The 23854-nt window shown below is 40.3% G+C and overlaps 2 protein-coding genes across 3 annotated transcripts in view; one reads left to right on the top strand and one right to left on the bottom strand.

The window, feature by feature from the left end:
• The first annotated feature begins 4859 nt into the window (after positions 1 to 4859).
• On the top strand, positions 4860 to 13573 carry LOC108668712 (serine protease HTRA2, mitochondrial). Its single transcript, XM_018155957.2, has 8 exons — positions 4860 to 5552; positions 6367 to 6496; positions 7652 to 7738; positions 8598 to 8804; positions 10212 to 10359; positions 10890 to 11067; positions 12180 to 12308; positions 13053 to 13573. The coding sequence occupies exons 1-8, from the start codon at positions 4918 to 4920 to the stop codon at positions 13081 to 13083; spliced, it is 1545 nt and encodes a 514-aa protein (XP_018011446.1). The 5' UTR covers positions 4860 to 4917; the 3' UTR covers positions 13084 to 13573.
• A 922-nt stretch (positions 13574 to 14495) lies between these two features.
• Positions 14496 to 23854, bottom strand: part of LOC108668727 (zinc finger protein 521) — a 30655-nt gene continuing 21296 nt past the window's right edge. For both annotated transcript variants that reach the window (XM_018155970.2, XM_047881105.1), the window contains 6 exons: positions 22046 to 22191; positions 20053 to 20246; positions 19431 to 19568; positions 18913 to 19016; positions 18126 to 18430; positions 14496 to 17616 (listed from right to left, as the gene is read on the bottom strand). In XM_018155970.2, coding sequence (XP_018011459.1) covers positions 14723 to 17616; positions 18126 to 18430; positions 18913 to 19016; positions 19431 to 19568; positions 20053 to 20246; positions 22046 to 22191 — 3781 coding nt within the window. In that variant the 3' untranslated portion in view covers positions 14496 to 14722. The remainder of the gene's footprint in view (positions 17617 to 18125; positions 18431 to 18912; positions 19017 to 19430; positions 19569 to 20052; positions 20247 to 22045; positions 22192 to 23854) is intronic.

Below are 23854 nucleotides of genomic sequence, written 5' to 3'. Positions count from 1 at the left end.
ATTTCTCGATGCGTCCTTAATGTGTCGGAATATACCTCGTTCACCCTACCAGGGATTTTTAGATCTAGTAAATGTATGATTTTTAATTTCCTTTATGCTACATAGCTAGGAAAAATGTTGAAGTTATGGCTTCTAGTTTTGCAATATTTCAATTAGTTTTGTTGCTATAACATTTTTATGCTGTGGTGGAGGACTGTTCCAAATCCAATTAACCCCACCCATCCCTTATTACCCCATTTGATGGTACATTCTGCATCATGCATGCTTCAAATGTTTTGAAATTAAGTTTTATTTCAAGAGTCCTGAATTACCCTGTTCTTAGGGGTAATTTGGGTTGCTTTTTTCTTTTTGCTTCTGGCACCTTACAAATCGCACATCACGCGGCACATGGATTTTTTTTAATGTTATAAGTAGCCATTGCAAAGACCTTTAAAATGAGTCCAAACTTATTTATGAAATTTTTCATGCATTCATGGTAAGAAGTTATCAACAGAAAAAATCTTCCCTTATAACCCCATTTGGCTGTCTAGCATTGGTAACCCTCACTCACCAGTGCAACACCAGGTTGAATGAAGATCCTTCAGCCTGCAAATTGTACTTGGTTTATATTAACTAAAATGGTGAAAAATATCAAATTCAGCTAAACTTGAGTTAGATTGAGCAATGAATAATAATATGCTTTAAAAAATTACTTTTCAAAGACAACACTTCTAAAGAATCCAGTGTCTCCAATGTTATACATGTACCTACAATGAATTTCTAACTTTATTTTCAGATAGTGAAGAAATAATTTTAAAACATTTTTTAGTGTACCGGTACCTACATAAAAAAATTAAATTTTCAAAATTATTTATTCTGTCAAATTTTTTTTTTAAAGGCCTCCCACACAAAAAAAAAAAAAAACAAAAAAAAAAAATAATTAAAAAAAACCAGGGAATGGTTTCATGTCAATGATCAGGGCCCCAACCTTAATGCCTCTGATGGTGGCCTACACCAACTCCGAAGGTCACTGAGCTGTGAGGCGAGCGAGGAGCGGGCCCACGTCGAACTTTTCTCTGACTGCTGTTAGGATGCTAGCTGCATTGCTTCTCTGCACGGCCAAACCCAACCTTTGCTCCAATCATAGAGTCTCTATGTTCGCCGGACAATTCCGTAATGCAACGGCCAATCTCTGATATTAAAGGACCAGTCGTTTCACCATATGTGCCCGTCATTTCTAATGCGATTGGCTCAAAACGATACCGAGCTGCCAACGCCGCGTATTTATGTCTCTTGCTATCCTCCGCCGCACGAGCTGCGAACCCGCAAACTGTCAATTGATTCATGCATTGTCTCCAACTTTACACAAGTGTGCAAAATTTATGATTGATTGGACAGGAAGAAGTAAATACTGATCATAAGATTTGTAGCAGACAAAATTATTTTTGTCAATTTTTTTTAATATTGGACAAGGTTGTTGTCAATGCTCTATGGCATGTCCATGGATATGATAATATCGCATCAATAATATGGTAATGTATGGATAAGGTAATATATCAATAAAGAAAAGAAGGTAAATTCACAGAAAATGTCTTTTATTCTACATTTACATCATCTACAAAGGAAGAGGAGAACTTCAGAGTACTGTTAGTAATGGATAAGTACACTCTGAATGCTTCAAATGTTTTAAAATGAAGTTTTATTCCAAGTGTCCCTTCTTACCCCGTTCCCAGATTAATTTGGGAGGCTTTTATATTGCATCTAGCACCTTACAAATAGCATACTGTAAAAGGGGGTTACTTAGACTCCCAGGGTAACTTAGGCCACTTTTATTTTTTTTAACAAAACCCCCAAAACTCAAAAACTATTTGACATAGAAAAATTTTGTCAATGGGCATTAAGGGGATCGACCTAGCTAAAATTTTCAATTTTGGCGTTTTTCGGTTTTTTGGCTCATCTGAAAGCTAGAATTCTGCTCTTTCCAATGGTACCACTGCCATCTCTCTACGTGAATATTTACGTTCATGACGTCTCTTTAAAGGGAAGCGGGTGAGAGAGTTCTTTAACTAATTGGATATAAAGTAATTAGCTGCTGAAATCTTTGAATATAGTTTCTTGTGTCTCGATGTTGTAGGATGATATTTGTGGGAGGAGATAGATTTTCTGAAGTACCCCTTTTTAGCCTTTTTCTATGAATTTCACGTTTTCTATCAATTTTTTCGAAAAATACATAGAAGCAAAATGTTTTTCTTTTTACATTTTACGTATGTATGTGAAGTTTCATGACAATCGGATAATAACTGTAGAAGTTTTCAAAATGCTAGGTCGATCCCCTTAAAGGTCTAATACTGAGGCTACCGTCAAACGGGGTAAAAAGGGACGGTTTGGAGCGTTTTTTGTTAATAACTTCTTACCATGAAACTTTTCAGAAACAAGTTTAGGCTCATTTTATAGCTCTTTGCAAGGGCTATCAAATGGCATCTTCAAAAAAATTCCATATGCTATTTGTAAGGCGCTAGATGCAATATAAAAGGCTCCTGAATTAATCTTGAAATGGGGTAAAAAGGGACACTTGAAATAAAGCTCAATTTCAAACATCTGAAGCATGCAGAGTGTACTTACCTATTACTAACAGTACTCTGAAGTCCTCCTCTTTCATTGTAGATGATGTAGATGTAAAATAAATGACATTTTCTGTGATTATTACTTGTTTTTCCTTTTCCATTAATTACCGTATTATTAATGTGATATTACTGTATCCATGGACATGCCATTGAGCATTGACAACGACCTTGTCCACTGCAAGCTTCATATCAGCAGCCATGTAGCATTTCTTCTGTGTCTGTAAGCTTACAGGATGGTTTGTAATTTTGCACAATTTTAATCGAGTCTAATGATTTCACTATGACAAAAAATATTGTGAAAAACATACCTGAAACAGAAAATAATGTTTTAGTGACAACCATCATATATTTTGAAGAAATAAATCATAGTTTAGGTCGATTAGGTACTTTTCACTCTACGATGCCCGGTGCACAATTCTATGTATAGCATTCTATGTACAATTTTGTGATGACTGACGACGCACTAATTTTTTGATAAGTGATTTTTTTTGCCAAGCGAGGTAAATGTAATCAAAATTCTTTGTTGTTAATCAATTTTTTTGTTAACTGGAGCCTTTGCTAACTGAGGTTCTACTATAAATGCATTTTTAAGGGTGTCCCTAATTACCCTGGGGGAGGTGTCGCGCAGGATTCTGTCGCACAGGCAAATTCTGTCAATTACGTTTTCAAGCCAACACCTGGCTGCAAATTTTATGCAATTAAAATTTTTCAATATGGCAAATCTTTTTTTTTTCTTTGTTCCAGACCTTAGCAGAGGTACTTTTCCAAAATTGCACTTTCACACTTTTTCTTCAGCAATTTTTTAGAGATAGTAAATGTTTGATTTCTTGACTAGCTTTATACATAATAGATAGTAAAAATGTTGAAGTTTACGCCATTATTTTTAGTTTTGCAATATTTTGATTAGTTTAGCTACTACAACATTTCTACGAAATGTGGGATGCCAGTCCCTATTTACCCCGCCCATCCCTTTTTACCCCGTTTGACGGTACATAACACAATAGAAAGATAAAAAATTTATGCATATCTAATAGGTTAAAAAATTGAAAATGTGACCCACGAAAAAGAGCTATTATTTAAAGCCTGTATTAGAACCCCCTCCAATTTTTTATTTTTAAGTAAAATAACTCCAGGTTTTGGTGCATTGTAGTAGAACTCTTTTAGTTACATATGCAAATGACAAATTTGAGTGTCATAGTTTGCAAATAGGGGAGCTGCCCCCGAATGGGGGAACTTAGACCACCTAATGTCAGCCCTGACGGGGTAACATAGACCAGCTTGAAAATTAATTTAAAATTACCATATATAACACATTTTATGTTTGATACACCTATTAATGTTTTTTCTTCATGTTTCAGACTCTACAGTCTTATATATGGTAATTTTAACTTAATTTCCAAACTGGTTAATATTACTCCATCATAGCTGACATTAGGTGGTCTAAGTTCCCCCATTTGGGTGCAGCGCCCCCATTTGCAAACTATGACACTTTCCTCAAATTTGTCCTTTGAATATGTAACTAAAAGAGTTCTACTACAATGCAGCAAAACCTGGAGTTATTTTACCAACAAATATATTGATTTTACCACCCAGTCTAAGATACCCCAAGAGCTGGGGTAACAAAGACCATCATTTTTTTTGAATAACATCAAAACTATGAGAGGCAGGAGCCAGCAATTTATTGTGAGAGTATAGACCTGTATTTTGCATGTTTCAATTTAAGTTTAATTTAGCTAGTAAAAAATGGCATCATTAAAAAAAAGTAGACTAAGTTACCCCATTTTATGGTATGGAATTTTTTTGGAGATGCCATATGATCCCTTGCACAGACCTTTGAAATGAGCTCAAATTTATTTATGAAGTTTTTCATGGTAAGAAGTTATTAATGAAAAACGCTGAAAATTGTCCGTTGTTACCCCATTCATACCATGCTATTTCAATGATCTTGCTTACAATGATTATGTTAAAATTTCCTTTGATTTTTCTTAGAATATAATATAGTGTTTGCAACCAAGTCTGAGTATGTGACTACCGGTTGTAGTTCATCTTGGCATAAGAATGCATAAAATATATATCATCTCAGTATACTTGGTTGAAAAATTTCTACTCTTCAGTGAACAAATGTGGATTCAGAACTATCTGAACTTTGTCTATTTTACTTTTAGCATTCATCTATTCTACTTTTAGCTGCATTTAAGTTCATTAGTTATGTTATACAAACCTGCTATTACATGAACTTATTTTGTTTTCTTTTCAGGTTTTCATCCCTTAAACTTCTATAATTTTCAGAGCTTTTATTCCTAAGAACAGAACAATGTCCATATTTAGACCTTGCTATTGCTTAGGATCTTCAAGAAGATTGTCTACATTTGTATCATCATTGAATTTCTCTACTCCTAGAATCAGGTTAATATCTTCAACCCCTGGAATACATTGCACCACATTTTGTTTACAATCTACTCAGAAATCTCTTTTGCAAAGAACCTGTGTTCCATTCAATGGTACAAATTTATTTCACACACATCAAAAAGAAACAGAAAGTAAGCATGTTGTAGAAAATGTCTTCAAAAGCCACTCCAAGACTAATAAGGGGAGAACACAAACGTTGTTATCATTTCTTGCTGGCCTGTCTTTAGGAGCTTGTGTGAAGCTAGCATATGATTTTTGGATGGTTTATACAGACTCAAAAATTAATTCTAATTTTGAAGATCAAGTATCAGTATTACCAAGAGTCCTTGCATCTAAGGGATTCAATCAAGCACCAGATCTAGATGATTCCAACAGCAATCCTATTGAGCATGATGACAACTATAAAACTGGAGGGAATTTCAATGAAGGTGGATCAAACAAAGGCCCTCCCAAACACAGAGATCGCTTTAACTTCATAGCTGATGTTGTTGAGAGACTCTCACCAAGTGTGGCTTTCATCGAAATACTGGATCTGCGTAGGTGAGTTTCCACTTTTTTTTTTCCCTTGGCATTAATATTTATACTGCTTATTTATTCCCAAAATGTTAGCAATATAATGGTATTTTCTCGAAGCTTTATCATTTTGGCATCCAATTTTGCCATTTTCATTATATTTAACTTAGAACTTGAAATGGAAACTATATAGGGACAATTGTACAACTTTAGCTTTATCTTCTAGCAAATTTGTTCACAGCAGAAAGCTGTTTTCTACTTTTATATCATGGAGATTGATTCAATACAGTTGATGATATGATAAAAATATCACCAAGCATTACATGAAAGTAATGCTGCATTATTTAATATCTTAGGTGATCAATGAAATGAACCTGGCATTTTCCCTTGCTGTAATCCTAAGGTGAAAAAGCAGAAGACCTAATTAGTCATTAGTCATTCCATTAACAACTGTACTTATCCTTAATGTATTATTATCTCTCTTTTTGTTGTTTACATTAGATACGGTATATACAATTTTGATGAAAATTAAACAAATTTTGTACAAATAACCTCATTTGTTTGGGTTTGCAGAATTTTGGAATTGAATACTGAAGAATGGCAATTTGCAAGCACAGTACATTGCATTATTTTCAAAGGATTTGACTGTTTTCTATAGTTTTTAATATCTAGACTAGATATCTTATTGTTTTACTGTAAATTTAATTTTGCTGCCTTGTGTTGAAACTAAAATTTATGTAAATTTTTATCTTTATACAGTTATTTTTATTACCTGCAAGATCATCAGCAAAAGAGCTTGGCAAATTTCAAGAGATTTAGTGATACAAGATAAATTTTGCAGACGTGACGCAAGTGGCCAACCGGTCTCAGTGAACAATGGCTCTGGTGTTGTGGTGGACAGTTGTGGCCTCATCTTGACCAATGCACACGTCGTTACAGGCTCCAACAAGCCAAGATCCAGCAAGATCATGGTGAGTAACATCTGCTGCCATGCTCTGCTGATATTTTAAATGATATTTTGAGAGTATTTTGTCTGGAATTGCTCTCTATTTTTATGTGCATATGGTAGCAATCCACACATTAACCTCTTACACCCTATTTGTTCATTGTTATTCAAAACAATTTTTTTTATTATGATATATGCTAATCAACCTGGTTCCAATGCATCAAACAGCCTGTGTGAGGATCCTTTTGTTCTTATATCATTAGTCTGCTTATATTGCAAGTTCACAAGGAATTTAAAAGCGAAGAAAATGCCAAGAAAATTCACCATATCGATATTGAAAACGTTTCGGAGTCCAGCTCCATCATCAGTTTGACTAAACTAAAAATGAAAAAAATCACTTTAAAATGGTGAGTTTAATGGTTTAAATTTAAAATTTTTAATCCTTTTGTTCTGGTTTAGTACCTGCAGTTGATAGTCTGAGTACAATTTAGTGATGCATATGAATAGAATGGTTAACATTGGTATGATAATTGACACAAAGGGTCACAAATGATGCTAATTTTATTATCAAACTATTTGAGATACGGTACATGACTTGTGAAGATAAATTGTGACTCAAGTTCACTGTTATGGAAAGTGAACAACTTGAGCAGATTTTGTCAATGGCATCTATACTATCAAACGAGCAAATAAGCAGGTTGCACTTGAAAATAGGGCTATTGAATTATGTACTAATGATTTTCCACCTTTTTGAGAATGAATCAGGATAAAATTAACAAATTTAGGAGCAAAAATATGCAAAGTATACCGTAGTGCATTGTAATATCAATCAATCAATTTTCACACTCCATGTATAGTACTATATCCACTATACACAACTTCATGTCTAGATTTGATTGTAAAAGTCATGCTGCCTTGTGTGAGTTTGGGTTCCTTTGTGGTACAATAATGTGTATGGCACAGTTTTTTTTAATTTAGACAAACACCTCATCAATGCATCGGTCTTCAACTTCTCCTGCACTTGTTGAGGGAGTTCAAAATTTGGCTCTTACATATTATCATCGTTAAATTATTACCGTAGGTAAAATCAATTTGAACAAAGTTCTGGGATACATTGTTAATCAAATTGCTTGTTTTCATATGTAATCCAAAACATACTTGTGCATTTTTGTATGCACAGGTTCGGCTGGTTGATGGGCGTCAACTAGAATGCGTACTGGAGGATGTGGACCCATACTGTGACCTGGCTCTGCTCCGGGTTAATGCAGTGAGATTATAATTATTATATTTCATTATATTATTATTTTTGTAATTTATATTATGTGATCATGAATTTAAAAATGAAAATCCAACAATTATTTTGAGCATGGCAGTGAAGTGTAATGCACTCTTTGCCATCAAAAGTTAATTTTACGCAAACTACTATTTTCACCGATTCATTTTTATATTTTTCATAAATATTTCTTGCAATGAAATTGCATTCTGCAAGATATGAGAAAGCAATCAATGTCTGTTTTAAATGATGTCTAATGATTTAATGTTTGGTAATCTTTTTAATGCCTTTTGATGTTTAATGCCTGTTTTAATTGATGCCTAACTTTTGGCAAAATATTCAGAAATGCTCAATGTTCTGTTCTTAAGCTCTGAGCAAATTTTTGTTCCAGAAAAATTTAGTAGGTAGATTAGTTAATTGTGTAGCTTGTTAGATACTATTTTTGAATGATGGAAGTGCCTCATATTTCTATGAATGCTATACCTATATAACTTATAAGTCTTGTCTTGCAACTTTGAATTTAACATTGAATATCAACTGTACCAGTACATAATTTGTTCAATTCTGGCTTTTTAAGACTTTTTTTAAGGACTTAATTGGTGTCTGTAAAGAAAATCGACTTAGGAACACATGAATTTTTAGAAATATTCTAGAGGATGTAATATTTTATTCATCTTGTTTTTAGTGTATGCTGTTGTTTTTATTCATGGATATTACTCCTATCGTTACTCTTCATTGCTCTGTTGTTACGGTACTACTGATTCTTTACATCGCTGCTGACATGACATTGCTGCTGACATGACATTGCTGCTGACATGACATTGCTGCTGACATGACATTGCTGCTGACTCAGNTCATCCAGACTGACGCCGCCATCACCGTACGTATTGCCTGCGTCGTCATCCAGACTGACGCCGCCATCACCGTACGTATTGCCTGCGTCGTCATCCAGACTGACGCCGCCATCACCGTACGTATTGCCTGCGTCGTCATCCAGACTGACGCCGCCATCACCGTACGTATTGCCTGCGTCGTCATCCAGACTGACGCCGCCATCACCGTACATATTTAGTTCAATCGTAAATTCATTTATGTCATCAGCAATAAGTAAATAAAATGAATTTATAATATTTCTAAATACCGCAAAATAAAAAATAAGCTTTATGGGTACAATCCATAAAGGCCTGAATTCATCATCAGATATATATTTGTATTGCTTGTAGCAAAAGAAAACGACAATTTATCCTTGACTTCTAGTTTATTCCTCTTGATGGAAAGCTGGATAATCAACTTCCTCAAACTAATAGTCCTGTGAAAGAATAAATAATTGATAGCTAATATTACAATTGAGCGCAGCAAATGCAAGAGACCATTTGTTTGTTAGTCATCCTAGCGAATATGTGGGACTACTTAAGAGGCACCAGCGGTCGAGAGTGAAGGTATACTCGTCTCGCTTCCTCCACCTTTCCCTTCTGCTTTGTTATTTCTTTGCATTTCCCGTAATGTTGTGGCTGTCTTTATTAGGAAGCATTTCCGTGAGCTCCTTTATTTTTGCATTTCATGTGGTGTATCTGCAGCGAATCTAGATAAAAGTATAATGATTCAACAAAGCCATCATTCTCGTAAGTGTTGTCGGAAAGAACTGATGTCGTAAAACTCTAAGTACATATCAAATGCATTGTTTTCAAGTAGGATTGTAGTATTTATGTACTATATTTAAATACTTAAAATCGAAGAATTTACCAGTATTCATGTTGAATGACATTGTTTTACGTACACTTGTATTGAAGTACCACCTAGAACTAAATTTAGATGGATAAATGGAATTCATGTTGTTCAGACATTGTTTTGTCATGTCAAACGCCTCCGCTACCACGGCATTACCGTGACACTTCTTACTTGATTGCTGATATAAGTGATGGCTTTGTTAGTAATGACATACTGCATTGCCTGGTAACTAAGATGCGTTGCCTGGTAACTAATGCGTTGCCTGGTAACTAAGGCGTTGCCTGGTAACTAAGATGCGTTGCCTGGTAACTAAGATGTGTTGCCTGGTAACTAAGATGCGTTGCCTGGTAACTAATGCATTACCTGGTAACTAATGCGTTACCTGGTAACAAATGCGTTACCTGGTAACTAATGCATTACCTGGTAACTAATGCTTTACCTGGTAACTAATGCTTTACCTGTAACTAATGCGTTACCTGGTAACTAATGCGTTACCTGGTAACTAATCCATTACCTGGTAACTAATGCGTTACCTGGTAACTAATCCATTACCTGGTAACTAATGCGTTACCTGGTAACTAATGTGTTACCTGGTAACTAATGCGTTACCTGGTAACTAATGCCTTACCTGGTAACTAATGTGTTACCTGGTAACTAATGCGTTACCTGGTAACTAATGCGTTACCTGGTAACTAATGCGTTACCTGGTAACTAATACGTTACCATTTGGTGCGCGCAGTTCGGCAACAGCGGGGGACCGCTCGTCAACCTGGACGGTGACGTCATCGGCATCAACTCGATGAAGGCGGCGGCCGGCATCTCCTTCGCCATTCCCGTGGACGTGGCCATGGAGTTCCTAGTCAAGGCCAAGGAGAGGATGAAGCTCAGTGAGTCAAGGCGCTCATTATTTATCATCATGCCCATTGGGAACGTTTTAAGTTCGAAGTTATCTGCTATGAACATTCAATGAATATTCGTAGAAGATCGTTGTATGAATAAAACGTCCAAGCTTTATTATGGTTATAAGACTACTGGTTTCCTTTGAAGATGAGTTCAGAACGAACTAGCTGTAGGGAAAGAATCTTTGTGAAATAATTGAAAAATTGCAAATTATCACGTGCCTATTGACCTTAACAAAATTAGAAACAAATCCGCAAAATAATATCCATTAAATGGTAAGAGGAAGCCAATATTATTATAATTCTTGTTGCCTTCTTCCTCTCCAATAGGGTAGTAAAGAAATAGTCTCTTCGTTGAAACTCTGTACTGAACATAAGCTACATTTCGATGTTTTTAAACGACTTCTAAAAGGATTTCATGTTTAGTTTATGGTGCTTAGCTCTATAACTTGAAGCATTAATCATTATATGTACACTTGTGATTATTATCACGGCTCATGTATGCTCCGCGGTTGCAGAGCGCAGCAGTTCTGCAGAAAGTTTATCAAAGCGCCGTCGGTTCCTGGGCATCACTATGCTGAGCCTGTCCCCCGACATCATCAACGAACTGCAGTCCCGAGTGTCCGCGCCGCTGCCCCACGACTTGTCGCACGGCGTGCTCGTCTGGCGCGTCGTGATAGGCTCTCCTGCCTACCAGTGAGTCGTGCTGTTATCTTATCACCAGTCGTGCTGTTGTCTTATTACCAGTCGTGCTGTTATCTTATCACCAGTCGTGCTGTGCTCTTATCTTATCACCAGTCGTGCTGTTATCTTATCACCAGTCGTGCTGTGCTCTTATCTTATCACCAGTCGTGCTGTTATCTTATCACCAGTCGTGCTGTGCTCTTATCTTATCACCAGTCGTGCTGTTATCTTATCACCAGTCGTGCTGTGCTCTTATCTTATCACCAGTCGTGCTGTTATCTTATCACCAGTCGTGCTGTGCTCTTATCTTATCACCAGTCGTGCTGTTATCTGATCACCAGTCGTGCTGTTATCTGATCACCAGTCGTGCTGTGCTGTTGTCTTATCACCTGTTGTGCCGTGCTGTTATCACCTGCTGTGCCGTGCTGTTATCACCTGTGGTGCTGTGCCGTGCTGTTATCACCTGCTGTGCCGTGCTGTTATCACCAGTGGTGCTGTGCTGTTGTCTTATCACCTGCTGTGCCGTGCTGTTATCACCTGCTGTGCCGTGCTGTTATCACCTGTGGTGCTGTGCTGTTATCACCTGTCGCTTTGCTGTTGTCTCATCACCTGTGGTGCTGTGCTGTTGTCTTATCACCAGTTATCCTGGAAACCTTGGGTTGTGTGGTACTGTGCTAGCTATCATCCTGCCAGCCAAAATTATTGTAGGACTCATTGGTATTATTTATCGTGTCGGCCAATTATTTTATTTTAAGGCCCAGCCGTGCGTATGAGGCGTAGTATCATTCTCTCTACAGTCAGGCCGTGTGAGTCGCGCGTTTCAAATGCACTTTTGTATAATATTATTTTACGTGGTAATCTCAACGTTGAAACAATGTGCTTTTTATCTCTCCTCTGCCTTCCCGTGTTGTCTGACGGTCTACCTTGGTTTTCTCCTGGTTTCCGACGATAACTTTGTCTCCTACCTTCAAGCACCTTATCTTAAGAGCAGCACTGCTCACTAATCTTAAGAGCAGCACTCCTCACTCCTCTTAAGAGCAGCACTCCTCACTCCTCTTAAGAGCAGCACTCCTCACTACTCTTAAGAGCAGCACTCCTCACATCAAGTCTCACAACTCTCACAGTGCGGGTCTGCAGCCCGGCGATGTGATCACGCAGATCAACGGCCACGACATCATCTCGGCACGCGACGTCTACGCGCTGCTCGAGCGGCCCGTCGACCTCACCATGATCGTGCACCGCGGCAACCACAGGTCCGCCCTCGCATTAATATCAATTATATACAACATTCCCTTGCAAGGAAATGTTTCAACCCCAAAAAAATCCGACATGTAATCAAGAAAATTAAAAAAAAAAATCGATATTCGTTTTAATAGAAATTAAATTCGTATTTTCGATGATCTGTGGAGCACATATTGACTAAGCTACTCTCGGCTGCTAGTGGCTGCACTAACGTTAAGCAGCAGCAATTTCTGACTAGCTGTTAACGGCTGACTTGATACTTCATTAGAACTGAAAGACGGATAGTATTTGGTGATTATAGTATAGAAGATAACAATAATATCTAGTTTAACTGATGGAGGTACCATGTTTCTTTCCGCGATACTTAGAAAAATCGTCTATAAATTTATGCTGAAATACTTGCGTTTTGTTTCCATTTGTAATAACGCATCTTTGTCAATTTTGTTCATAATGTACCCATGTTCTTTGTTTGTTGTACTCACCAAATAGCGCAGCCTAGATCCGATTGAACTATTTTCAGTACCTGCTTAACTTTTTATAATAAATTGAGACTAAAATTTGATATTGCAAGAAGTGGTAAACTGAGTCATGAAGCAGATCATCTTGTTCAACATTTGGGTCGAGACATCGTTGAAGCAGAAAACTTTTATTTTCTCCAAGATTCGTTATCTCAACCGTACTCTTCATGTCAGTTCTTCCATAGATTAATTGTTTAATTTTGGATCCATTTATTAATCTCGTAATTATATTGACAGGTACACCGTGACGGTGAGGCCAGAGGAGTGACGTGTTGACAGGTACACCGTGACGGTGAGGCCGGAGGAGTGACGTGTTGACAGGTACACCGTGACGGTGAGGCCGGAGGAGTGACGTGTCATCTCTGCACAGCGCGGCTGAGCTCTACACTACGCTGCGCCTGCCGTGAAATATCGCTTTAAGAGACTGAGATTCATTGGCGTGATTAGACGGCCTAAGTCTGTGATTGCGATTTTTTAAATGAAACTCTCTAGCGGAAAGATGTTATGAACATTTTTGTGCGAGTTGTAGTTTTTCAAGTTTCTACAATTTTTCTTTAGCTAAGGAGTCGTTCGTATTTAATTGCCTTTCTTTGACTTGCTCACCCCTCGTCAGGAAGTCATCTACAATAGAGATAATTATTTATTGCGAATATATAACATACGAGTGCGCTAGTTGTAATACCAAACGTCAAATTAGTGAGAATAATTTTGAATTATTATGCAACTTGTATAATTACAGATTATATTTATGAGATCAATTTCTGAATTTTTTTTCTTTACACGCATGATATTGGCGCAACTTTTCTCGAAAATAGTAGAGTTATTAGATTGAAATATCCCTGCCTGAACGCTTCTCGGCTCGAGAAGCCAGCTTCCTTTATTCGCTGCTCATCAATGCTACTTTTTTGTCTCCTTGTAAGCGAATTCTGGGTCATCTTCGCTGGCTCTTTTTGGATATTGGGGGAAATCATGAATCGGAATACTTTGTGGGACGGTGATCAGTGTGATGAAGATAGAACTGAAGGGCCACGAACGTTTCATCTATAACATAAAATCAACAGAAGTGGCCGCAGCATCTCAGGCATTGACAGTGAACAGGTGATAATTGCTTAAAATTCAAGTCACAGCTCCCGGAATGGGTTTCGGTGTTCTACGACCGCTTTTCACTTCGAATTTGGATCTTGATGACCAAGTGCAATAATCCGAAAAGCATGCGTATGTAAAATGTAAGGTCACATTCTTGCAAGATAGTAATTATTAATCCAGTTTAAAAAGTTAGTGGCAGAAAATTTAAAGCATAATTATACATGAACAAGTCAACACAAAACTCTACTCCTACACCTTTCTTCAATTTCCGACCCAACAAGTTCCAGGATAAGTTAGCGACAAGCAGGGGCTACGGCAGTAATGGGACTACGCAATGGATCAGTCGAACATCTTATTTCAACCTGAGATTTATCAGCAACTCTCTATACCCGACGTCCACAAGCAGAATGAATGGGGCAGGGCAGTGAAGGAATGAGCGTCGGGCGTAGCATCGTGACACGCTAACAAAAATGTGTTCCGCAATCGTAACAGTAAAGTCGGCTGTGAAAATATGCCTCAAATTCAAACTTTTTCTCATATGATAAATTCAATCTAAGTGCAGAACTAGCACAGAAGGGAACAGAAAATACTCACTGAAACACGATTTTATCGTCGAAAAACATCAACACTTCATTGGTAACTTTAATAACGAAAAATATTTATTCCTTTAAATAACATCTCATACCAATTAAATAAATGTAAACAATTAACGAAAACAAAACGCAAAGTCTTCATGGCAACATTGCACTGATGTTGGTAGAACATCGATTGTATTCCACCATAGAATAATAGGCCCCCCTAACGACCAGAGTTTAGCCGCCCTACGTAGCAGAGGGTCTCAGCGACTCGGAGCTGATGTCGTCGCTGCACGAGGAGCAGCGCGACGAACTGCGCACGATGACCGTGTCCTCACCGCCGTGGCTGCTGTGCACGTGCGCCGCCAGCTCGTCCTGTTTTGAGAATTCCCGACTGCAGCACTGGCAAGTCCACGAGCTCGTTTCTTCAGATGGTGAAGAAATGTTCGATGTGACATTCGTACTCGCCTCCGCTTGAGTTTGTTCCAATTCATCTTTACTACGAAGAGTTCCTGTTTCTTCTTCATTCTCACGCTGATTTTTCTTACAATTTTGTTCTTTATAAGGTTGGTGGACCTTCAGAGAATGCTTCTTCACATCGCATTTCCTGGTGAACGCCGAACCACAGTCGCCACACAGGTACGGGCGCGCGCCCTCATGCGTGAGCTCGTGGAGAGCTCTACTCTCTGTGCTGCGACAGCACCGGCCACAAGTCTGACACCTCACTTCACTGTCATCGCCCGCGTCATGTGCAGCAGCCAATGGTACGTCATTGCACTGGGCGCGGCCTTTGTCACATAATTTACTCTTTGATTGTTTCTCGCTTTGTGAGGATTCAGGCGAAGCGTTAACACGATTACACTGATCGCTCCCATCTTTCAGAGTGCTGGTGAATTGTCGTTCGCCCGGTTCATTTCGATTTGCGTTAGATCCCTTGCATCTTACATCGTTCGGTTTCTCTCGTTTCGATTCCTCCATATTCGATGAAGGACCTTGCCTAACCATTGCTTGACACTCTGAACATTTGCCGGCAGCAACTTCAGCATGGGATAATACATGATTTTCAAGTTCCGCTTTGAAAAAGAATCTCTGATGACAGTGATGACAATCGTAAGGTTTCGAGTTAAGGCCGTGACTGAGCATGTGCTGCTGTAGTCTGCTTGCCACGGTGAAGACGGTCGAGCAAAGGTAACAAGTGTAGCTGCTGCAGCCCTCGAAAGTGTGTTCGATTAAGTGACATTGTAGCCTCAGTGGGGACTTGAACGTAGCTCTACAAATGTGGCACTCATGATTCGAACCTTCAGTCTGAAGGTGCAAGGCAACGTGCGCTTCCACTTCACCTTCTGTAGGGAAACTTTCTTGACATTTAATGCACTGATACGTCTTAGGAACCTCTAGAGAAATCTTATTCTGGAGCGTGTTCAAAGGTTCGCTGAAGAGCGAAGATGTCTTTGAAGAGCACGAGTGATTTTCAACCTCTTCCAGGGTTTCGAGTTTTATCTGACACAAGGGACACTTCAACGAATTTTTTTTTATATCAAGAGAGTCAATATTATTGTTTAACATTTCTTTAGAATTACTATGAGCCTTAAACATTTCTTCGTAGTTCATCATACTATGGCCGAATGAACCGTGGAAGTTAGAGTGAGCTTTAAGCTCGACGTTAGTGAGCATCGTCTGCTTGCAAACAACGCATGGCTGAGGTAGCGGTCCTGGGCAATGTTCAGTTTGGTGTGCAAGCACCTCCTGTGAGTTAACGAGCGAGGAGCCGCACACTGAGCACACAATGGAGCCGGAGAGAGCCTTGATGTGGCTCAGTTTGTGCTGAGCCAGTGTCGCGGCAGAGGGACACAACTCGTCACAAATGTTGCACTTGTGCCGGCCACCGCTGCTCTGGTGGAGCTTCACATGAGCTTCCAACTCAGCTCTGGACTTGCATGCCTCGTTACAATAAGCGCAATACAGACTCACAGTTGCTGCAGCCACCTTCAATCCACCGGACTTACTACCGTGAATCTTTTGGTAATGACTGATGATCGAAGATTCGTCAGGGAAGTTAATGTTGCATAATTCGCACCTCAAATCTTCTTCACTCGGACTCGCGTTGTATCTCTGGGAGCGTGCCAAATTCCCGTTAATCTCGGAGTTATGCTGGGCTTGCATGTGCTTGTCGAGCAGGAACTCGACATGGAAGGCTTCGTCGCAGAGCGTGCACTGGAACTGCTTCTGATGCGTGGACAAATGCGTTGTGAATTCGGCCTCGGAGGCGAGGGTGAGATGGCACAGCAAACATCGGTACCCCGCACCGCTCTTGCTGCCCTCGCCGTGCATGTGCACAGTGCGCACGTGTTGCTCGAACTCACTGCGCGAGTGAAACGCCACAGAACATTTGGTGCACTTCTTCACTTTGCATTCATTGCTATGTTTCACTGCAAAGTGAACCTGAATCGCCACTTTAGAGTCGAAAACATCTTTGCAGAGGGAGCATCTGTAAAATAAATGAGCGTGAATATCCATGAGGTGCTTCTGAAGTTCATCGGGTTTACTGAAGAGCTTAAAGCAGGCCTGACAACCGTACTCAGTCGACACGGATAAGAGGTGAGAGGCAAGGTGATTCTCCAAGCCTACATCAGACGGCAGGACGAGCTTGCACTCCGGACAGACGGTTGTAGGAGACAAATAGCCATCCAAATGCGTCTTCAAATGGTTCCTGAATGACTCGAAATCATTAAACGGAGCATTGCACTGATTACACAACAAGGTCGTCGAAGACGAATCCATCACTGAGCTCGTTTCAATTTTAGATTTCTTGCTAAGATCCGTGGGTAAATCCACTGGAGACTGCGGTCTTTTGCCGAGCTTGCCGTTTGCGACGAGAAGTGCAGCGGCAGGTGAGGCGTTGGTGTGGACGAGCTTGATGTGTTCGGTCAGGGCCCCTGGGTTACTAAAGGGCAGGAGACATTGAGCGCAGAAGACGCCCTCGGCTGTGCGAGCGAGCAGGTCCGTGAAGCTGTGCGAGGTGACGACATGTCGCTGTAGCGCCGACACGTCAGGCACCCGCGCCCCGCACAGCTCGCAGCTCAGCGGCCGCGCCACGCTGCCGCCGCTCAGCTCTTGCAGATCTCCGTTTATGCCAAAGCCTGCAAATATGACACCTGAGAAAACCTCAACTCGATGCAGTTCCCACGCGACCAGAACTAATAAACTCAGATTAAATTTTAGCACTGCAACGTTCATAAACAGGTTCACACCTGATGCATGTCAAAAGTGCATGTTCTAGAACCAAGAAATTATAAGCAACAATTCATTAAATTTGCAAGCTTATCCCGTAAAGCTGAAAGACATGACAGTCTGACTCCAGCACTTGTTGAACAGGTTTGGATTAAAAGTTAAATGACTATTAATTAAACGATTATGGTGTCTGTGTCACAGTACCTTCTTTCCTTGCCATGAAAGTGAAATGTTGGCTGAATGGCAGCAAAATTCAATGAGCTAAATTGTAGGTTGAAGCTATTGGATTAAAGATCGAGAAACACATGATTTAAGCAAAAAAAAATACTAGAAAACGGTACGCGCACCATCATAAAGGCAAACATTAATTTTTATAAACCAGCAAAAGTTTCATGTAGTAATAACGCGCGTCACTCACCGTGCATGGAGTGAATGTGGAGCTCAAGCGCGTGCACGCTGCTGAAGCCGTCCTGGGCGCAGTAGCAGCAGGCGAGCTTGTTGGCGCCCATGAAGGCCAGCAGGTGGTGGTGCGCCAGCGCCGACGCCCCCAGGGACAAAGGGCCTCCTGCCATGCAGCTGAGGGCGCTCATCACGCTGGGGTTGGTGAGCAGTGAGGATGAGTGAGCGCCCACATCCAACACTCGCGAGCCGAGACTGCGAGGCGAGAGCACGCCGGGGGGGCGTGGTGACGGAGTTGATGTGGCAGACGGCAACCCGCCACCACTGAACAGATAAAATTTACCACGAATGTAGCAGGAAGAGACTAGAATATATTGAGAATGGAGAATGAATAGTAAAAATTACAGAAATAGGAAGAGCGCACCGAAAACTTTGCTTCAGACCGGGCCATCGATAAGGAGATCTGATTTTCATGGGAATCACAGTAAAATTTCTACACGATTAATGATCTAGATCAGGGGTCACTACATTACAATTGATCACACGCCTAACGGCGGCACTTACACAGGCGTTATGAGAAGCACTCGAAACAAGCCGTTATGAAACCTCTTATAGATTATAATGTTTTAATGCTTTGACGTCACCGTTCGATGCCCCGCGCACATAATTATTTATTATTATGATGATGATATAACTTATTAGTCCCTTCAAAAAATCTCCATGACTTCTCGATCATGGAAAACTCCAATTATATATTAAACCTTAAAAATATTCTGAACCGCGTTTGTCGAGCAAGAGAGACCCACCCAGAGCCGGACGACGTGCCGGCGGAAGCGGGGCGGTTGTTCACTGGCGACGGCCGCTCCCCCGACGCCGACGAGACCTCAGCGTGGTACCGACACATGTGCTGCTGCTCACAACAGACAATCTCTGAGCACAAGCAGAGAGCGACCAATAATCCTGACTACATAGCTTGCAACTATGAGCTCAGATCGCAACACCATTGATCGCACGAGAAGTTTGTGTCTAATAACACATGAATTTATATAATGAAAAGTAACGGGTTTTATTTCTACGTAGACAATATTTGTTGTAAGTTGTAACAACTGAAAACCCAAGCCAAATGCAGTTCAAAAACCTTTTTGGGATAACCTCTTTACCCTTCATTTCCACCCTTTGCCGCCACTGTTTTCGTCCCTCACTGTCATAAACCAGGACAAGTTTCGTCGCACTCGTCTCACCTTTCCCCAATAATTGGCCTAACACGAGCAACAATAAACGTATCGCACACACCCAGACGCTGACGTCGCGTTGACCTGCTGACCTGGAGGTGAGCTGAAGAGCGCACGGCCGTGGCGCAGAGAGGACATCTGAGGGGCGGCGACAGCGAGGCAGGACGCGAGGGCACGTCGCGCTCTTCCCCCGAGTGCTGGCCACCCTCGTCCCCGGGGTCTGTGGCCTCCTGCAAGCAACCAAGTCCTTCACAAGGCTGGCAACGTAGTAATTATATAATCAACCGTATATGCGAACACAGCAGAAAATCAAACGATGAATTTGCGAGCCCAGAAAAAATGTTAGAGAAAGTTGATTTGCACGATTGAAAAGTGAAATGCGTCTCTTGATTGTAAAATCGCCATATTTTACTGCTCAAAACGATTAAGAACAATTCGGAGGTAACGTGAAAGAGAAAACTCCGTAGCCGAGGCTGGTGATTTAAGAGCTGTCTGTTCAGACGATGCCGAACAAAAACTGCCCTATTAGAAGTAACCAGCTATGATCATCGACTAAAAGTAAATTACATACATATTCAAGTCGTCTTCCCCAACTCCTTCAAAAATTCGTTTGAATGAAAATATCAAATAACACACGTCACTATTTCACAAATTCAAACTAAAACCATGTTAAAAAATGCCCGTGAGCAAGAATTTCAATCCCCGACGGCCCACCTTTTTAAGCTCTGAAGCTAGAGCCTCAAGCCTGTGCTCATTCGAGACGCCGTCTCGCATGAGGCGGCTCGCGAGAGCCTCGCTCACACCGGGCGAGTCTCGCAGGAGCGTGGCGAACGAACGCGAGTCTCGGACGCTGAGAGCCTCGAGCGACGACTGGGAGTGCCGGGAGTGCGAGGGCGAAGTGCGCGACTCTGCAAAGCGACGTGTTGCTTAATGGAAAGCGTGCTCTAATTGGTAGTAGGTGATATTCGGTGGTAATTTGTTGAGCTGTCAACAAATTACCACCGAATAAATTACCACTCAAATTACCACCGAACAAATTACAAATTCAATAAAGTTGCGTTAATACAGACAATAGGGCAAACTTCATCACAGAATGGCTCAGGACTTCAAAATGCAGATCATGAAAGAGCTACACCATTTGTCCCCTTGCAGAACTAAAAGGCAAAAAATTCGTCATCACGTCTACATGAATGCTGCACAATATTGTGAAGCAGATGTGAAAAGTAGTTTAGGGGACCAATCATCGCGCAAGAAGAAAGTTACTTAGCAAAAATGCACACATACCAAGTCTTGAATATATTCTTGAAAACACTGTAGCCCTAAACGACCAATCGGCTTGATTAAACGATAGAGTCAATTGATTTACGTGCACTTCAATCAACCTCAATTAGGTTGATTAAATTTTATTTCCTGATCGTAACCTTCTCGTCAAAAATGGGTTCAGTGCACACTTGTTCGATCGATACTAGTCGTTTTTGAGCTTTTTTGTCGATGTTGGTGGTGAGCAATGGTTTCGAATACGGATTTGATCTTCCTAACATTAGTGATTTACGCAAAAAAAACGACCATGGTACAAGGGATAGTACAAATTAGATTTTTTTACTTGAACATTCATTGCATTTTCTGCTAGATTCGGAGCCAGAGGACTATCGGAACTTTTTGTGAATGAACGGATATAGATTCGATTTTTCGAGTGAACGCCATAGTTTCTACTTAATAACCGACTCCGTTGAAAACTGTCTTAGACGATCGATCCACTCTTTCAACGCTCGAGTCAAACTTTCAATCACTCCCTCTAAGTTTAATTTATGAAAGAAAGTTAGATTGATAGAATCGATTGATTGAAAGATACGCCTATGTTTTGGGAAAGGAAGGCCTAATCCGTATCCGAAACCTTGGCTCACCACCAAAATCAAGACAGCAGCTCAAGAAAAAACCACTATTGATCAAACAATAAGTGTGCACTGATCCCATCTATAATGAAAAATATTTACTCAAAAGCTTGAACTAAAGGTCTGTATGATGCGCGTGTCAATTGATTAATTCAGTCGTTTAAGTAGGCCGATAACTTTAAGAGCGCAAGAAATACCACTAGCATGATGGCTGAGATGTTCAACGAAACTGCGAAAATCTTTCAGAAAAATCTTATAAGTGCTAAACTGTCATTCTGCGCCTTGTTTACAGTACGATGAACGTAACGCTCTTCTTTCGCAAGGAAGAGAAGAGTGCAAATCATGTACATAATTAAACAAAGAAGCAGTTTTGTCCATCCTCATTTCGATGTGACTGCCTCTCGCTTACCAACTAGAATTCGCATCTCAACCAAACGGTGGAAATAAAAATTCGCCACGGATACACCAGAAATTCATTCCCAGCAACGATAAAACATTCTCGAAAAAAGTCACCTCAGCACGAGAATACCGGCTGTGCTCCGCTAGTCGCCTACGACTGAATATGAATAAGTCGAGTTTTTCGAATGAAATTTCGTACACTTTACATGGTTTGAATGCAGAAACATGCTAGGCAGAATTAATAACTAGCATCATAACAAGTCAATAAGAACATTCCCTCAGGTATCTAGGTACGATAGTGCACCTAGGTACGATACGTAGTCAATCTCCACCACAACTTTTCTTCCTAATTCTCAAAAATTGAAATCATTTTGAGAGGGTAGTCGGTAGATTTGATTGAATATACTTGTGCTGACCTGGTCGTAGGGGCGAGAGTGCTGCCACCTTGTGCGACTGCATGTGTGCGGTGAGGGCGGCGGCGGTGCTGTAGCCCCTGCAGCACACCCCGCACTGGTGAGGCTTCTGGCTGTCGTGCGTCTTCAGGTGAATCTTCAGGTGGTCGCTGCAGCAGCAGGTATCACATTGTTAGGGGATAGTATCAAGTTATTCATATTTCTTAGCAACAATTATTACATTTTCAGTTCCGCAATTTAGGTTCCACTGAATCAGTCTAAAAAATAAATGTTTTCAGTTCCGCAATTTAGGTTCCGCCGGATCAGTTCATAAAATTATGTCTTCAATTCCGCACTTCAGTTCCGCCAGAACTTAGTCATTCATGTTTAGATTTTAGCAAGAGAGGACTACCCGGCACAACGCAATTACACAGTTTGTTATAGTAAATATAGGTATGTGTAGAATCAGTGCGCCTTGACGAACTGAACCTACATAAGTGATTTAGAGAGCTTGAATCACAGAGAGACGTAGTCCCTCTGCAGCAGCATCAGGCACATGAATAAAATTTGATTCCAGCATTCTCACGACTTCACGGGTCTTGCAAAAATTAAAAATTATTTATAGGTCGCTTGTGTTCGCTTGTAAGAAGAGAGAAAGATTTTTTCACAATTATTGTCCATTTCTAAACAAGTAGAATGCGCAGACACTCGAACAATTTTTATACCTGAAATATTAAAAAAAACTTATAAAATACGCTAAGGTCGCTATTGTCCCGCTCTACTCAACTACGAAGGAAATTTTTTCGTTTCGACGCTGTTCTTAGAAACTTTACATTCATGTTTTTTGCTTCTATTGTGCCCGTGCCCGGCTTGAAATTGAACATAGCGAACTTGACAACTTCGGCTTGTGCAATTGTCGGTCAGCTAGCATTGATTGAGCGGGGGGAATACTGATCAACTGCCCGTCTCTTCAGAGCTGTGCCGCGAGGTAGCAACTCGGATTAACGAAATAGCAGCTTACCAGCACTAAATAGACAGATGAAGGAAGACAAGATTTGGACGTATACCTGATATTTCGGAGGAGCTATTTCATTCCATTGAGATTTCAATGAGACTCGTGTCGAATGGCAAATACTAAGAATAATTGTCTCAGTTCAAAGTAAATGATAATCGCAAAGAATAATAAAATGAACGAAAAGTTGAACGCAGGTAGCATAGACTGAAAGATACATAGCAGGTAATTCTACAAACAAATCATCACGCATTTAGACAAGCTACTTCATGTACCGCGCCTGTGCCCTGTGGAGCCCTAAGAGCCTGCACTGCAAAGCACGCACCTCTGCTAGGCGTCGCCAGCTACGCAGAATGAACACGTTCACTGCATCCATATAGTCTGAAATCCTAGAGGTGCGCATACTAAACTATATGCGCGAACTATACAGGAACGTGGCGCTGAGTTCAGCAGTATCGTATATATTAATTTAAATATTAATATATTAATAATCAAATAAATATGTGAGAAATCATTCGCGTTTCTTCGCGGTTTTCTGAGGAAGTGGACCGGCAATATTTTTGAGAAAAAACTAAAATGGTATTAAATCAGAAATACTTAAAAACTTGTAGTTAAATTAATTAATGAACACTTAAAGCAATGAAAACTTAACAATTACATTACGATTACCTAAATATGTACTATCAGTCGATAAATTCCTCATCGTGGATTTCCCCTATCGCGGCTGCATCTGGAACTTAATGCCCGCGATAGGCGAGGCAAGTCATGAACGGAAGCCCCGTGTCATCCACGAAAAATATCAAACCCTGCTCATGACTCAA

The sequence above is a fragment of the Hyalella azteca genome, unplaced genomic scaffold, assembly GCF_000764305.2.
Source record: "Hyalella azteca isolate HAZT.00-mixed unplaced genomic scaffold, Hazt_2.0.2 contig7054, whole genome shotgun sequence".
Classification (NCBI taxonomy): domain Eukaryota; kingdom Metazoa; phylum Arthropoda; class Malacostraca; order Amphipoda; family Hyalellidae; genus Hyalella; species Hyalella azteca.
This window is presented reverse-complemented; position numbering and strand designations above follow the sequence as displayed.